We start from the raw sequence: 17,149 nt of genomic DNA on the forward strand, positions 1-17,149 counted from the left end.
GTCAGGTGAATTGCCCGTAGTGTTAGATAGGGGGTAGATATATGGGTGGGTGGTGGGTCGGTGTGGACTTGTTGGGCCGAAGGGCCTGTTTCCACACTGTAAGTAATCTAATCTAATGCCAGGTCAGTGGATCCAATTGAATTTTTGGTTCTGCTTTTTAATTTAAATTAGAGGCATTAATCTTTTTTTAAAAATCATCGTCTCCCCGTCTAATTGCTGGGTGCGATCACACACTGGATCGAGTGATCTATACCCTGTGGGCGGGCGAAGGGATCGAGTCCAGACTCCTCCCCCCTTGCTCGGGAGGTTATATAGGAGATCGAGGAGGTTTAATTCCGATCTAGCCCTCACAGAGACTCTTCACCGGTCAGAGTGAGTGAGAGAGAGAGAGAGAGAGAGAGAGAGATCAGAGCAGAGCAGAGCAGAGCAGAGAGGAAGCGCAGCTCTGAGCCTGAAACACAGAAAAAAAGAGACAGTTATAACTTTGGCAACTTTTTCATCCCCACCATGGTAAGCCAGACCGAACAGGTCAATAATATTTGTGCTTTAAAACAAAATGTGTAACCAATACTGATGAGGAAAATGTATAAATCAACAGGTTGGACTGAAATGTGAGTGAATCGGAACCAATTGTGACTGTTTCCAAGGCATGCAAGGCGTTTTATAAAAGTTTTATTTTAAAAAGCCGACATGGAGATGATTTGGGAAGTGATGTGTACATTGTCTGGGGAGCCGGGGGTGTCAGAAACTGTCACTGGGTCCTTTATCAGACAGATATAAAAGTCAGGGTGTAATGCAGAGCTAGAGACTGCTACGCAGTGTGAAGGGCAGAGATCAGAGACGGAGAGGAGAGGAGAGGGAGGGGAGAGGGAGGGAGGGAGTGAGTGGCGAAGGGGTTTGGAGAGGCTGGGGAACAGCGAAATTGACACGTAACCGGTTTGTAGGTCGGGAGCTGTTCCCATGTTGACACTGACTGCATTTCAGCCGCGCAACCTGAAGGTCTCTCAGGGCTGGAGGCGGGGTGGGGGGGATAGACAGGGGTGTGGGGGCGAATAGACAGGGGTGGGGGGAGAGATGGGGTGAGGGGGAGAGACAGGGATGGGCGGAATGGACAGGGGTGTGGGGGGGAATAGACACGGGTGGGGAGGGGAGAAATGGGGTGGGGGAGAGACAGAGGTGGGTGGAATAGACAGGCGTGGGGGGAGAGAGAGGGGTGGGGGAGAGACAGGGGTGGGAGGGATTAGACAGGGGTGGGAGGGATTAGACAGGGGTGGGGGGGATTAGACAGGGGTGGAGGGGAGAGAGCGGGGTGGAGGGGAGAGAGCGGGGTGGAGGGGACAGACAGGGGTGGGAGGGATTAGACAGGGGTGGGAGGGATTAGACAGGGGTGGGAGGGAATAGACAGGGGTGGGGGGACAGATGGGGTGCGGGGGAGAGACGGGTGGGGGGAGAGATAGGGCTGGGGGGGAATAGACAGAGGTAGGGAGGAATAGACGGGATGGGGGGTGAGAGATGGGGTGGAGGAATAGACAGGGGTGGAGGAATAGACAGGGGTGGAGGAATAGACAGGGGTGGAGGAATAGACAGGGGTGGAGGAATAGACAGGGGTGGAGGAATAGACAGGGGTGGAGGTGAGAGACGAGGGTAGGGGAATAGACAGGGTTGTGGGGGGAATAGGCAGGGGTGGGGGGAATAGACAGGGGTGGGGGTGAATAGACAGGGGTGGGGGGAGAGAGAGGGTTGGGGGGAGAGACAGGGTGGTGGTGAGAGACAGGGTTGGGGGGAGAGACAGGGTGGGGTGTGTTAGGGATAGACAGGGGTGGGGGGAGAGACAGGGTGGGGTGTGTTAGGGATAGACTGGGGTGGGGGGAGAGACAGGGTGGGGTAGACAGGGCTGGGGGAGGCCGTGCTGTTGGGAGTGAGTGAGAGCAGCAGTTTCTGAAGGAGGTCTCTGGCCTGTGTAATTGGAGCTCCACATCCCCATCTCCCCTTTGCCATCTCTCCCCAGGAATAGCCAGTTACCAAAATAGGCAATGCCTACAGCCTGAACACCGCACAGGCTGGAGAGAGTGGCTGGACGCACATCCCCCCACCCAACACCGCCTCAGCCACCTCCACACCACCCCCTCCCTCCCCAGCCCACCAATCCATGCCCACACACCTGCTGTGTCTCTTTAAATATAGTCCTTGACCCTGAAGGCGGGGGGAGGGGGACGACATTGTGGCAGAGGGTAGGGTAGAACGGTGATCCCACTGAGAAGGTAATCCGGCAGCCCAGGAGAATCCACTGGGGACACGAGTTTAAATCCCACCACAGCAGCTGCTGGAATTCAAATGTAATTAATAAAATCTGGAATTGAAAGCTTGGCTCACTCATGTCCTTGAGGGATCAAGTCTGCAGTCCTTACAAGGCCTTGTACAAATGTGACTCCAGACACACTATAATTTGTTTTTGTTCATTAATTGGGCATTACTGACTATTACCCACCACTAGTTGCTCCTTGAGAAGGTGGGGGTGAGCTGCCTTCTTGAATCGCTGTGGTCTTTGTGCTGTAGGTTGACCCACAATGCCCTTAGGGAGGGAATTCCAGGATTCTGACCCAGCGACACTGAAGGAACGGTGGTATATTTCCAAGTCAGGATGGGGAGTGACTTGGAGGGGAACTTGCAGGGGGTGGTGTTCCCAAGGATCTGATGCTCTTGTCCTTCAAGGTGGAAGTGGTTGTGGGTTTGAAAGGTGCTGTCTGAGGATGCTTAGTGAACTGCTACAGTGCAATTTGTAGATAATACACACTGGTGCTACTAAGCGTCAGTGGTGGAGGGAGTGAATGTTTGTGGATGTGGTGCCAATCAAGCGGCTGCTTTGTCCTGGATGGTGTTGAGCTTCTTGTGTGTTGTTGGAGCTGCCCCCATCCAGGCAAGTGAGGAGTGTTCCATCACACTTCTGACTCACATCTAATAGGTGATGGATTTGCTCTTGTATTTATATAGAGTCATAGGGATGTACAGCACAGAGGCAGACCCTTCAGTCCAACTCATCCATGCTGACCAGATAGCCCAACCCAATCTAGTCCCACCTGCCAGCACCCGGCCCATATCCCTCCAAACCCTTCCTATTCATCTACCCATCCAAATGCCTTTTTTAAATGTTGCAATTGTACCAGCCTCCACCACTTCCTCTGGCAGCTCATTCCATACACTTACCATCCTCTGCGTGAAAAAGTTGCCCCTTAGGTCTCGTTTATATCTTTCCCCTTTCACCCTAAACTTATACCCTCTAGTTCTGGATTCCCTGACCCCAGAGAAAAGACCTTGTCCATTTACCCTATCCATGCCCCACATGACTTTATAAACCTCTGTATGAGTCAGGGAAAACAGCCCCAGTCTATTCAACCTCTCCCGATAGCTCAAATCCTCCAACCCTGGCAACATTCTTGTAAATCTTTTCTGAACCTTTTCAAGTTTCACAACATCTTTCCAATAGGAAGGAGAACAGAATTGCACGCAATATTCCAACAGTGGTCTAACCAATGTCCTGTACAGCCGAAACATGACCTTCCAACTCCTGTACTCAGTACTCTGACCAATAAAGCAAAGCATAACAAATGCCTTCTTCACTATCCAAATCACTTAGATAAATGATGAAAAGTAGTGGACCCAGCACCGATCCTTGTGGCACTTCACTGGTCACAGGCCTCCAGTCTGAAAAACAACCCTCCACCATCACCTTCATCTTCTACCTTTGAGCCAGTTCTGTTCCAAATGGCTAGTTCTCCCTGTATTCCATGAGATCTAACCTTGCTAACCAGTCTCCCATGGGGAACCTTGTCGAACGCTCAGAACACTCAGTCCTCATTAATCCTCTTTGTTACTTCTTCAAAAAACTCAATCAAGTGTGTGAGACATGATTTCCCACGCACAAAGCCATGTTGACTACCCCAAATCAGTCCTTGTCTTTCCAAATACATGTACATCCTGTCCCTCAGGATTCCCTCCAACAACTTGCCCACTACTGACATCAAGCTCACTGGTCTCTAGTTCCCTGGCTTGCCCTTACCACCCTTCTTAAACAGTGGCACCCCCCATGTTAGCCAACCTCCAGTCTTCCGGCACCTCACCTGTGACTATCGATGATACAAATATCTCAGTAAGAGTCCAAGACTATTTCAGTTTCTGGTCAATGGTAAAGACCAGCATGTTAACAATGGGGGGGGTTCAGCGAAGGTAACACCATTGAATGCCAAGGGGCAGTAGTTGGATTGTCTCTTATTGCTGATGGTCATTGCCCAGCATTTGTGGGATTGTGAATGGTGCTGAACATTGGGAAATCATTAGTGAAAGTCCCTATTTGAGCTTTTGACGGAGTTGGTTCAAGGATTGTCCCCTGAGAAACTCCTGCCAGGATATCCTAGAGCTGAGATGACTGACCTCCACCAACCACAACCAATTTCCTTTGTGCTGTAAGATTCCAACCACGGACTCTTAGCTGTTCTCTGAAATGGCTGAGCAAGATTAAGGGCCGTTAGGGGTGGGTAACAAATGCTGGTCCACTTCCATCAACAAACCAAATGGAAGGTCTACAATGAGAATGGCCCATTGGCAGATGACCGAAAGATGGTCAAAGCAGTTGGTTAGACCCCATCAAATCCAGGTTCTCGTACACTGCATGTATTTCTAGTGTCCAGTCCCCTCAGTGGGATAGGGATCCCTCTCGAGGTCAGAGTGGAAGGAAATGTCATCAGTTCTTTGGGGTGTCTGTATTTGGGGTGGGATCAGGTATCTGTCCTTATTTTTCAAGGCAGGAACGGGAACGATTTTCTCTTTCACCACATTTCAGAAGGAAGGCACTTTACATTTTCAATCAACAGGCAGGAAGTTGTCACAACCCCAGCAGCACTGTAACCACACTCGAGACTCCGAGCACCTCAGCATTACTCACCAGTCAAATAGCAATGACCAGTTCCCCTTTCTCGATAGAAAACAGAAATTAGCTTCATGGAATGAGGATGATCTAGAGTGGGAATGGAGTGTCCGTTTCTCTATTGACCCAGTGAAAGATTATTTGACAAACATACATAGATACAAAGGTTAAATTGTCAGTTATTGCTTCTACATTTATTTACTTATTTTAGTCATGGTGCCACGTGTTACATTTTTGGCAGCATCAATAACTTTCTTTCTGTTTAATGTAGAAATTGCTGTAAAATTGACTGCAACAGATTGTTAGTGCGATATACAGTTAACAGGAACGGGGAACCGAAAGTCTGTTAACAGATGTTCGCAAAATATGTCTCTATTTGTAATTCCTCTGTATTCCGTTTCTTAGGTGCAATGTCTGTGTACTCTGTTTTTTTGTCTCACATCAGTTCTGTGACTGATCCTACTTCTCCTAGGTGTTCTTTGTAATCTCCTATGTGACCCCAGGAATTCTGTATACCCAAGGTGCCCTCCAGGACCTCTTCATACTATTCTGTGTCTCCTCCAGGCGCATATCCATCTGGGATCCTTCTGTATCTCCAAGGAGGTCTCTTTATCCTTCTGTGTGGAACTACGGTGTATTTTGCTGTGTGTTCCCCACAGAACTCTGTACTATTCTTCATTGTGTTGACCAGCAGCACAGTGTAGTTCTGTGTTCTCCAAGAACTGTACACTCCACTGTTTGTACCCCTAGCAGCTGAAAGTACTGCCATGTGGCCTGACAAACTGTTAAGCTCACAAACTCCACATTTGCTCCCTTTCACTGATACCTCAAAGCTTTACCTCCTGACAGATAGGTCACATGAGCTGCATCTCTCCACCAGTAGGAATCCAGAGGGCTCATTAATGTTTTCCATTCATCCTCGGGAAGTGAGCATCACTGGATGTGCCAGCATTTATATCCCATCTCCAATTGCCCTTGGTAAGGTGGTGGTGAGCTGCCTTCTTGGATCACTGAAGTTCATGTGCTGGAGGTAGACCCACTTAGGGATGAACATGTGTTGCTGGAAAGGCGCAGCAGGTCAGGCAGCATCCAAGGACAAGGAGAATCGACGTTTTGGGCATGAGCCTTTCTTCAGGAAGACCTTTTCTCCTAGAAGACCCACTTAGGGAGACAATCCCAGGATTTTGACCAGTGAAGGAACGGCGAGATATTTCCAAGTCAGGATGATGAGTTGTTTGGAGGGGAACTTTCAGGGGGTGGTGTTCCCTTGTCCTTGGGGATGGAAGTGGGCGTGCATTTGGAAGGTGCTGCTGCAGGATTTCAGTGGGTTATTGCAGTTCATCTTGGAGAAGGTACATGCTGTATGACTGTGGTGGAGGGAGTAAATGGTGAAGGTTTGGATGTGGTGTCAATCTCCTGGGCTGCTTGTCCTGGATGGTAACAAACTTCTTGAGTGTTATTGAAGTTGTGCCCATCCAGGCTGGTGGGGAGTATTCTGTCACAGTTTACTTCTAGACGATAGATACCTTTTGGGAAGTCAGGAGGTGAGTTACTTGCTGCAGAGTTCTTAGCCTCTGACCTGCTTTTGTAGCTACTGTATTTATATAGCTAGTCCAGTTCAGTTCTGGTCAATGGTAATCTCCAGGATGTTCATAGTGGGGGATTCAGTAAAGGTAACACCATTGAATGTCAAGGGGCAATGGTTAAAATTCTCTCTCATTCGAGATGGTCATTGTCTGGAAAGTTCTGAGGAAGGGTCACTCAACCCGAAATATTATCTCTAATTTCTCTCCACAGATGCTGCCAGACGTGTTGAGCTTTTCCAGCAATTTCTGTTTTCGTTTGTTATTGTCTGGCACTTGTGTGGTGTGAATAGTAATTGCCACATATTGACACAAGCCTGAATGTTATTCAGATCTGCTGTATTTGGACAGATAGGTGCCATGTTGTATGAGGAACACATAGGGGTATCATGTTGTGATAGAGGATCAACCATGACCATGCTGATTAAGGGAGTAGACATAATGGGCTGAACTGCCAAATTCTTCTCCTATGCTTGATATTTTCAGCAGCTGGGACCATAAGATGTAGGAGTAGAAATAGACCATTCAGCCCATTGAGTCTGCTCTACCATTCAGTGAAATTATGATTGAAGTGATAATCATAATTAATAATAATTTAAGAGGAGGTAATGGCCTGGGAGTCTTATCACCTGACTATTAGTCCAGGTACCCTGGTAATGTTCTGGGAACTCTGGTTCGATTCACATCATAGCAGATGGTGAAATTTGAATTTAATGAGAATTTGTAATTAAGAGTCCAAAGATGTCCATGAAACAAATGTTGATTGTTGGTAAGATCCGTCTGGTTCATTAATGTCCTTTAGGGAAGGAAACTGCTATCCTTACCTGGTCTGGCCTACATGTGACTCCAGACCCACAGCAATCTGGTTTGCCGTCTGGGTAACTAGGGATGGGCAAAAAGTGTTGGTCTAGCCAGTGACACAAACATTCCAATAACTGATTAGAAAAATCTAAGGAATTGTAAATGGTGTTGAATGTTGGGCAATCATTGGTGAGTGTTGGTGATTGTCCCACTTCTGACCTTGAGATGCAGGGAGGGTCACTGTTGAAGCAGCTGAAGATGATTGGGACTAAGACTTTACTATGAGGAACTTATGGATATTGTGATGCAGTGGCATTTTCCCCATTCCTGGGCCAGGAAGCCTGGATTCAATTCCCACCTATTCCAAAGGTGTGTACTGACATCTCTGAGCAAGTTGTGGAACCCTGTGGAACTTGTACAGTGATGTCCTGGAGCTGAGATTACTGACCTCCAATAACCACAACCATCTCTTTGGGTGTTTGGTATGACTCCAATCTGTGGTGTGATTTCCCCTGACTCCAGTTTTGTTAGGGTTCCTTTGTTCAAATGCTGTCTTGATGTGTTGGCAATCACCCTCTCTAGGCTTCTTGATTACCAGATTCTAACAACCTGACGCCTGGAGGATGGATGCCTCATCTTCTGCCTTGGGACCTTCCAATCACACGGGATCACTGTTGATTTGACCAGTTTCCTTATCTCCCCTCCGCCCACCTTATCCCAGATCCAACCCGCCAACTTGGAACCACTTTCTTGAACTCTCTGTCTTCCTTCCCACCTGTGCGCTCTATCCTCCCCCACCTATTACCATCATCCACACCTCCATTTACCTATTGCATTCCCAGCCCCACTCCCCTCCCATTTGTCTCTCAGTCCACTTGGCCTTCCCCCACTTTCCTGATGAAGACCTTATGCTTGAAACCTCGATTCTTCTGCTCCTCAGATGCTGCCTGTCTGGCTGTGCTTTTCCAGCGGCTACCCTTTTTGACTCTGGGCAGGTTGCTGTTGAGTAGCACTGTCAATGACACCTCTCATCACTTCCTACATAATCGAGAATGGACTGACGGGCAGTGATTATCCAGGCTGGATTTGTCCTGTTTTTGTGTACAGAACATACCTGGGCAATTTTCCAGATTGTCGGGTCGATGCCAGTGTTGTTGCTGTACTGGAACAGCTTGGCTAAGGGAGCATGTTCTGAAACACACACCCTTCAGTATTATTGCCAGCACATTGTCAGGGCCCACCTTTCAGTATCCAGTACCTTCAGTTGGGTCACGTGAAGTTGGCTGAAGATGAGCATCTTGGGACCTTGGGAGGAGCCGAGATGGATCATCTGAAGATTGCTAACATAGAATATAGAACAGTACAACACAGGAACAGACCCTTCAATCCACCATGTCTGTGCTGACTATGATGCCATTCTATACTAGTCCCAGCTGCCTGCAATTTGTCCATATCTGTCTATCCACTGCCTGTTCATGGGTAAATAATATCTTGCAAAATATTTCAAGTGTTTAAGGTGGGGATAAATAGTGGAGAGAGGACCACAAAGTGTTCCCCTTCGAAACAGGAAAATTAATATAGGAGGGCAGACAGAGTTCCTGTTTAACACCAGAAAGGCAAGGAATTAGGAAGGTTAGCTCATGTTGCTATGATACCTGTTTCTACTGTCTCCCCTGTCAGCACATTTCAGGCACCTACCACCCTCAGTGTAAAACAAACTTGCCACACACATCTCCCTATACTTTCCCCCCCTCCCCTCCCACCTTAAATCAATATCCCAACAATTTTATGTTTCTATCCTGGGAAAAAGACTCTGACTCTCCACTCTCTCCATGCTTCTCATAATGTTATGTATGTCTATCAGGTCATCCCATAGCCTCAACTATCTAGCGAAAACATTCCAAGTTTGTCCAAGCTCTCCTTAACAAATATTTTATATCTGAATATAACATTTCTGCTTGTAAACTCTGTGCTCAAATGCCTTTATTAGTTAAGGCTGAGCTAACCTTCCTAATTCTTTGCCTTTCTGGCGTTAAACAGGAACTCTGTCTGCCCTCCTATATTAATTTTCCTGTTTCGAAGGGGAACACTTTGTGGTCCTCTCTCCACTATTTATCCCCACCTTAACAACTTGAAAGATTTTGCAAGATATTATTTACTCGCTGTCACGTTTTCAAAATTGCTTTTCCTACGTTATGGAAGTGGCTACACATTAAAAATATTTCATTGGCTGTAAAAGTATTGGGGATGTCCTGAGGTTGCACAGGTTGCTATATAAATGCAAGATCTTTTATTTCTGTTACCTCCTTGAAAGATTCCTCGCTCATGACAACACCTCATATCATTATGTAGACGTGGATCGAAGTAGTCAAACAATTCCGTTTGTAGAGAAGTTCATCACCTCACGTGGAAACCTAACTCTCACCATGGCCAGAGGTTTCTCTTAGTACATAACCCAAGTTTGTTCAGTTTACATTCAGTTTATTGATGGTACCCAACCTGTTGAGTAGTTCCAAACATACAATGAATGGAAATCAACAAACAGATTTTCTAAATATTTGTTTGTGACATCGCCAACATCTATTGCCCCTCTATAATTACCTTGGAATGGTTGGAGGGACCATTTCAGAAGATAGTTAACAGCCAACCACACATAGGCCAGACCAAGTAAGGATGACAGAATTTCTTTCTCTAAAGGACATTAGAGAACTAGGTGGGCTTCTACTGCAAACAACTGTGACTATAGTGTCACCTTCAGGCTGGCTTTTTATTGAATTAAAATTTCAACCACCTGCCACTGTGGGATTTGAACCAATGGTCCCCCTAGAATGTTAGCCAAGAGTCTCTGCAATGCTAACTCAATGACATCTAGGCCACTACCTCCCCAGTTGCCCATTCTAATTGTACTTGATCTAGAGATGGAATCACATGACCTTCTGGCATTGCCTCCTGTCCCCCCCATTGGCTGTCCGATGTGCCCTCCCTCACAATGCCCCCACTCCCCTCTCCCAGTTCCTAAGCACTGCGGGAGTTAAAGAATTTCGCTCTCAATTTTGGACAGCAGTCATGCCCTGAGGATTAATCATTAACTTCATGACAAACTTGGAAGGTTGACAACACTACAACCCAGGGAAACATCAAGGAAGGCCATCTAATACTTCCTTGTTCAAATATTAAAGTTTAAATTCATTTTTCTTTCATGTAGGTTCATCATGCTCAGGAACCTGCAATTGGGAATACGTTTCAATTTCCCTTGCGCTTTTTCCATTTTTAAATATATACTTAAGGGAACTGATCTAGATAAGAAGGAAGTTTATGATAAGACTCAGAATTACAATTAAAAGACCAGGAAAATGAATGCTTGCTGCTACACTTGGTTGCAAGATAACCACCAGTGATGCACAATTGGATAATACAGAAATTTGAAAATCTGAGGGCATGGTTGAATGTGTTGAGACGTAGGTTTATCAGTCACTTATGGGGTGTGGGTCAGCATTTATTGCCCATTTCTAGCTGCTCTAGGGAAAGTGATGCCTTCTCGAACTGTTGCATGTGCTGTAGGTAGACCTACAATGCTCTTAGGGAGGGGATTCCAGGGTTTTGACCCAGTGACACAGAAGAAACGGTGATATATTTCCAAGTCAGAATGGTGAGTGACTTCGAGGGGAACTCGCAGGGGGTGGTGTTTCTATGTATCTGTTCCCTTGTCCTTTTAATTGGAAGTGATCATGGGTTTGGAAGGTGTTGTCTGAGGACCTTTGGTGAATTTTTGCAGTGCATCTTGTAGTGTGTGTGTGTGTGTGTGTGTGTGTGTGTGTGTGTGTGTGTGTGTGTGTGTGTGTGGGGTCTCAATCAAGTGGGCTGCTTTGTCAAGCTTCTTGAGTGTTATTTGAGCTGCACCCATCCAGGGCGAGTGGGGAGTATTCCATCACCCTCTGGCTTGTACCTTATAGATGGTGGGCAGGCTTCGGGGAGTCAGGAGGTGAGTTACTAACTGCAAGATTTACTAGGATCTAGCTGGCTTTTGTAGACACTATGTTTAGTGGTTGGTCCAATTCTGTTTCTGGTCAATGGTAGCCCCAGGATGCCGAAGATGGGGGTTCAGTAATGGTAAAACATTGAATGTGGAGGGGAAGTGGTTGCACTCTATCTTGTTGGAGATAGTCATTGACTGGTACTTGCATGGTGTGAATGTTACTTGCCATTGATCAGCTCAAACCGAGCTATTTTCCAGGTCTTGCTGCATTTGGACATGGACTGCTTCAGTCTGTGAGGAGTCACAAACGGCTGTGAAGATTGTGCACTTTCTACCTTAAGATGGAAGGATGGTGCATCTGATTGTCTGGTCACTATTGATTGCTGTTTGTGGGTGAAACGTACTCTTGCATTATGATAATGACTGCATTTCAAAAGTGGGGTTGGCTAGTTCAGTTGGCAAGATGACTGAAGCATGATGTGAGCAAAGTCAGTGATATAAGTTCAATCCTTGTACTGACTGTGGTAGCTCATGGAAGACCTGCCTTCCCTCACACTTGTGGAGAGATGCACCTCCTACTCTAAGATACTGATTGATGAAGAGGAAATGGTTGCACTCTGCGTTGATGGAGATAGTCATTGACTGGTACTTGCATGGTGTAACGGTATCATGTTCCTGTTGTGGTCTATGAGAAAGTGAGAACTGCGATAGCTGGAGAGTCAGAGCTGAGAAGTGTGGTGCTGGATAAAACACAGCCAGTCAGGCAGCATCCAAGGAGCAGGAGGATCGACCTTTTGGGCATAAACCCTTCATCACTATTTACTTTAGCCTACACTTTAAAAGTGCTTTATTTATTGCAAAGTACTTTGAGATGTCAAAACAATTCAAATAAAATCACTTTTGCATAAACCCCTGGAGCACCTTTGCCCTCCCTTTTAATAATACATGCTGCCTGTGAAACTGTGTTTTGGATGGATGGTTTATACTCCACAGAAATTGTTACCTTAAACAATTAGGGTGGCACGGTGGCTCAGTGGTTAGCACTGCTGCCTCACAGCGCTAGAGACCCAGGTTCAATTCCTGCCTGAGGCAACTGTCTGTGTGGAGTTTGCACATTCTCCCCATGTCTGCATGGGTTTCCTCTCACAGTCCAAAGAGGTACAGGTTAGGGTGAATTGGCCATGCTAAATTGCCCATAGTGTTAGGTGTAGGGGAATGTGTCTGGGTGGGTTGCTCTTCGGAGGGTCGGTGTGGACTTGAAGGGCCTGTTTCCATACTGTAAGGAATCTGAACTAATTCAAAAATAATTGGGAAATTAGTGAGCAACAAATACATTCCATTGTGGTGTTATAACCACAAGCTATATTCAGCTTGAACGTGCCCTGCATTTGCTTTTGTGGAGGGCCTGTGTAAACGTGTGTAGTTGTGTTATCTTAGCCTGCTTGGCTCTCTCTCTTATTCCTGATGAAGGGCTTATGCTCGAAACGTCGAATTCTCTATTCCTGAGATGCTGCCTGGCCTGCTGTGCTTTGACCAGCAACACATTTATAGTTGTGTTTTGTGTTGATTCTGCACTCAGCTACAAAATCACTCATCATGTCATCATGGTATGATGCAATTTTATTCTGTTTGGACTATTTTCACAATCCTTATTATTTTTCTTTTCAAACATTTCCTGATTTCCATCTCTCACATCCTGCAGTAACAATATTTCTTTGGTTATCATAACTGGCTCAGAAAGATGGTATGTTGCAAAATGATCACTGGGTTATGAGACAGCATATAGAGGCCGAGTTAACACACCAATTGTGTGCTTTTCCTTTCTGCTTTTGTGAGATGTGGGAGTTTGGTAAAAGTGGTTTGCTCGACCATTTCTGAGGGGAGTTAAGAGTCAACCCCATTGCTGTGGGTCCACAGTCACATGTAGGCCAGACTTGGTAAGGACAGCAGATTTCCTTCCCTCAAGGACATCAGTGAACCAGGAGATTTTAAAAATGATAATTGACCAAAGTTTAAGGTCACCATCATTGAGACTAGCTTTATATTCTGGATTTAATCATTGAATTTGAATTTCACCAGCTGCTGTGGTGAGATTCCAAACCTTGTACCCACAGCATTAGCATGGGCCTCTGGATCGCTAGTCCAGTGATACCACCATTACTATCTCTCCATAACAATTATCGGCTGGGTTATAAAGTAATCATTTAAAAATTTGATGCTGGGTTGGCAAAAATTACGAGTTTATTGTCTGTCTGGGTTTTCCACAGGCACCGATATTTGGCCTTCCTTTTCACACCACAGGAGTCTATGAGGTGATGGAATTCCTTTCTGAGTTTATACTTGGATATTCCATAGCATTAACCCAAGGACAATGGAGTAAGGATGAGTGTAAATATCTCCCCAGTCAGGGTGGGCTGGAGTTTGGAGGGGGACCATGGAAGTGATTGTCGTGTTATGACGTTGCTGCTCTTGACCTTTCCTGTGTTGGAAATGTCCAGGCTGGAATCTGCTGCAGTTACACAGACTGAGTTACACAGACTGAGTTACACAGACTGAGTTACACAGACTGAGTTACACAGACTGAGTTACACAGACTGAGTTACACAGACTGAGTTACACAGACTGAGTTACACAGACTGAGTTACACAGACTGAGTTACACAGACTGAGTTACACAGACTGAGTTACACAGACTGAGTTACACAGACTGAGTTACACCATCCTAACTGAGTTACTAGGCTGACTCAGGTCTAATACAGCTATCCTATCATTGTTCTTTGAAACGCTGCCCTCCCTTTCCCCTTGCTTTTCCATTTCCTCTTCCCTTTGTTCTCACCCTCCATCCCTCTCTCTTTTTTCCTTCCCTCTCCCAAACTCAAAACCACTCTTTCTCCCTTTTCTTTCCCCTCCTTCTACCCTGCTCCCACCTCTTTCTCTCCATTTTCACCCCTGCACCTTCTCTTGCTTGATGGCATCTCTAACCCTGCCCACTCATCTCTCTCTCACTCACTCTCTCTCTCTTCCTGTCTGACTTTCCTGTTTTCTTCCTCTCCTTCCCTTCACTCTCTTGTCTCTTTCCCTCCTCACTTTCTCTGCTCTCTCTCTCTTTCTTTCTCACTCTGTAGCACCCCTGAAACTGTTCGATCTCCCTGTATCTCTCTGTTGGAGGGCTGGTTAGCTTAGATGGCTGGTTTGTGATCCAGGGTAACACCAACAGCACAGGTTCCATTCCCACAGCAACTAAAATAACCATGGAGGACTCTCCATCTCCCCTCACCTAAGGTGTGGTGACCCTCAGGCTAAATCACCACCAGTCGGCTCTCTCTAATGAGAAAGTAGCCCTGTAGTCACCTGGTGCGAAGTTAGGTAGAGTAATTATAGACTGGGAGGCAGGAAGTAAGAATTTGGTGTTTGTAAAATTCTAAAGTGGTGAGGGGGGAAAGCATTGCATGGTCTTTTTAAAAGATGATGTTTTTTTCTGTGCATAGAGATTTAAAATCTAATTATATAAAGAGCCCAAACTGAAATATTTGTATTGAAAGGCTGTACAGTTAGCAGGCCAAGTAGCAGTTTTCACCAAGACAATAGGCTTTTGAATTTAGCTAATCAATTTGAACCAGGCACTTAGATATCAAAAACTTATTAAATTTAAATCTGATGGTTTTGACAATATAGGACGAATCCTACCGTAAGAAATATTGATGTGTCATCAAGGGTATAAAAGAAGGGGGCAGTTGGACAAAGACCCCTGAGCAAGCTGCCACCTACCAGAGCTAACAGCCCTCAGCTCTCAAGAGACAACCGTTGGCTCTCATAGCCTTGTCTATGTCTTAGAGAAAGCACCATCTAAATAATAACAGTACCAACAACAGAGAAATTATTCCTCACAGAAGAATCGTTGGAGAAGGCACAGATCATTCTGGAAGACACGTTACCTAGCTGTGATTTTGAGAGACGAAACTCTATTTTTGTTATAAGTGGAAGTTGTATTCATTGGAACAGCTTACCATTAGAATTTTGTTTTATTCAGAAATAGTTAGTAGTTAGATGGGATTTATTATGAGTTTAGTTAATTTATTCACTGTTAGAATTAGATAAATAAATTGTTACTTGTTGATTTTGAAGTGAGTGTCGGACTTATTTTATTTAGCCACTAGAAGCTGCTGAAAAGCAGTCTTCACCACTTTTCACAGATTATAGGGTGAGGTGCTCCTCTCTGGGTGTTTTGTTTTTAGTTCTCAGAGGAGGGGGTCAACCTCTGCTTTATAACATCACCTGTACCTCAGTATCTGGGAATCCATAATCTATAAACTGATGTCAGCGATGCAGCCTTTGGTATTTTCTGGGTATAAATATAAATAATTTATTATGAGAAAATTACACATTTCTGTTAATTTTCACACGTTCCTACCCCCCCAATCAGAAATCACAACAGGATGTACAAGATTCTATCAACTCACAAACTGGGACCCCTGCCCTAGGGAGTGTATCTGTAATGAGAGGCAGAGGGGTTCTTTGGGAACGTCTCAATAATTATAAAAGACCAAAGCAGAGAAAGGATTGGAAATGACAAGCCCGTCATCCCGGACTTGTACATTTGATCTGTGCTGGCCTCTGCAGAATATAATCTCCCCAGTGTTCCAGCTGTCTGTGTCGTTCACGACTTCTTTCCTCCTCTGAAAGTCATTCCTCTTTTATTTTACCATCTGCTCTGCTCCTTCACCGCTGCCTTGAATAATAATTGATTGATTGTTTATTTTTAAAGTGTACTGTCGTTTGGGCCACAAATAACATATTGTGCATCTGGGATCGATAACCCTTGCTTATTTACTTAGTGGGGTAAAGAAGGAACTAAACTTGCATTTATATAGCACCTTTCAGTTCCTTTCGAATCTGGCCAAAGGTGAATGAATATTTCCGACTCTCTCCCTCGGGAACTGGGAGTGGGTCAGTATTTTATGATCAGAGTATTTAGTTTTGTTGGGTGAGGGTTACAGTGTGGTGCCCATTTTATGCCAGAGGTCAACGAGGAGATGGTGTGCCACCTGTATTCCCAGGAGGCATGAGGATGTCCTGTAGTTGAGTGGGTAGTGTCCCTCCTTCTGTTCAGAGGCTTTGGGTTTGAGGACTTGATGGTCAATGAAGGGTGTGTTTATAACATGACCAAACAGGTTGAGCACCAATCTGTGAATGCTCCTAGCACACACCAATGGCAGAAATAGCAGAGATTCCTGGCCAACCATATAATGGAACTGACATAGGAACCTCGACCATCACTATCCATGGCTCCAGCCTATGACACACTTGTAAAGGGACATGTGGTCATAGAAACACAAAATAGTAACAAGAGTAGGCCATTCAGCCCTTCGAGCCTGCTCCACCATTCAATATGATCGTGGCTGATCATCCAGTTCAATACCCCATTCTTACTTTCCCCCATATCTTTTGATCTTTTAGCCCTAAGGACTATATCTACTTAACATCTGACCTCAAGCACTTTCTGTGGCAAAGAAATCCCCAGGCTCCCCACTGTCTGGGTGCAGACATTTCTCCTCATCTCAGTCTGAAATGGCCTACCTTAGACTGTGATACCCTGGTTCTGGATTCCCTGGTTATCAGGAACGTCCTTCCTGCATTTACCCTGTCCAATCCTGCTGGAGTGTTGTAGGTTTCTGTGAGATCACCCCCCTCCCCACCCCCCATTCTTCTGAACTCCAGTGAATATCGTCCTGACTGACCCAGTCTCCCGTTATACATCAGGGAGAAAGTGAGGACTGCAGATGCTGGAGATCAGAGCTGAAAATGTGTTGCTGGAAAACACAGCAGGTCAGGCAGTATCCAAGGAGCAGGAGAATCGATGTTTCAGGCA

At 45.7% G+C, this 17,149-nt stretch overlaps 1 protein-coding gene across 1 annotated transcript in view; it reads left to right on the forward strand.

The window, feature by feature from the left end:
• The first annotated feature begins 323 nt into the window (after positions 1–323).
• The window catches only part of LOC132817717 (tubulin alpha chain-like), a 47,575-nt gene continuing 30,749 nt past the window's right edge, over positions 324–17,149 (forward strand). Inside the window, exon 1 of the mRNA XM_060828249.1 lies at positions 324–510. Within this exon, the coding sequence (XP_060684232.1) occupies positions 508–510 (3 nt within the window). The 5' untranslated portion in view covers positions 324–507. The remainder of the gene's footprint in view (positions 511–17,149) is intronic.

The sequence above is a fragment of the Hemiscyllium ocellatum genome, chromosome 7 (assembly GCF_020745735.1).
Source record: "Hemiscyllium ocellatum isolate sHemOce1 chromosome 7, sHemOce1.pat.X.cur, whole genome shotgun sequence".
NCBI classification, from domain to species: Eukaryota; Metazoa; Chordata; class Chondrichthyes; order Orectolobiformes; family Hemiscylliidae; genus Hemiscyllium; species Hemiscyllium ocellatum.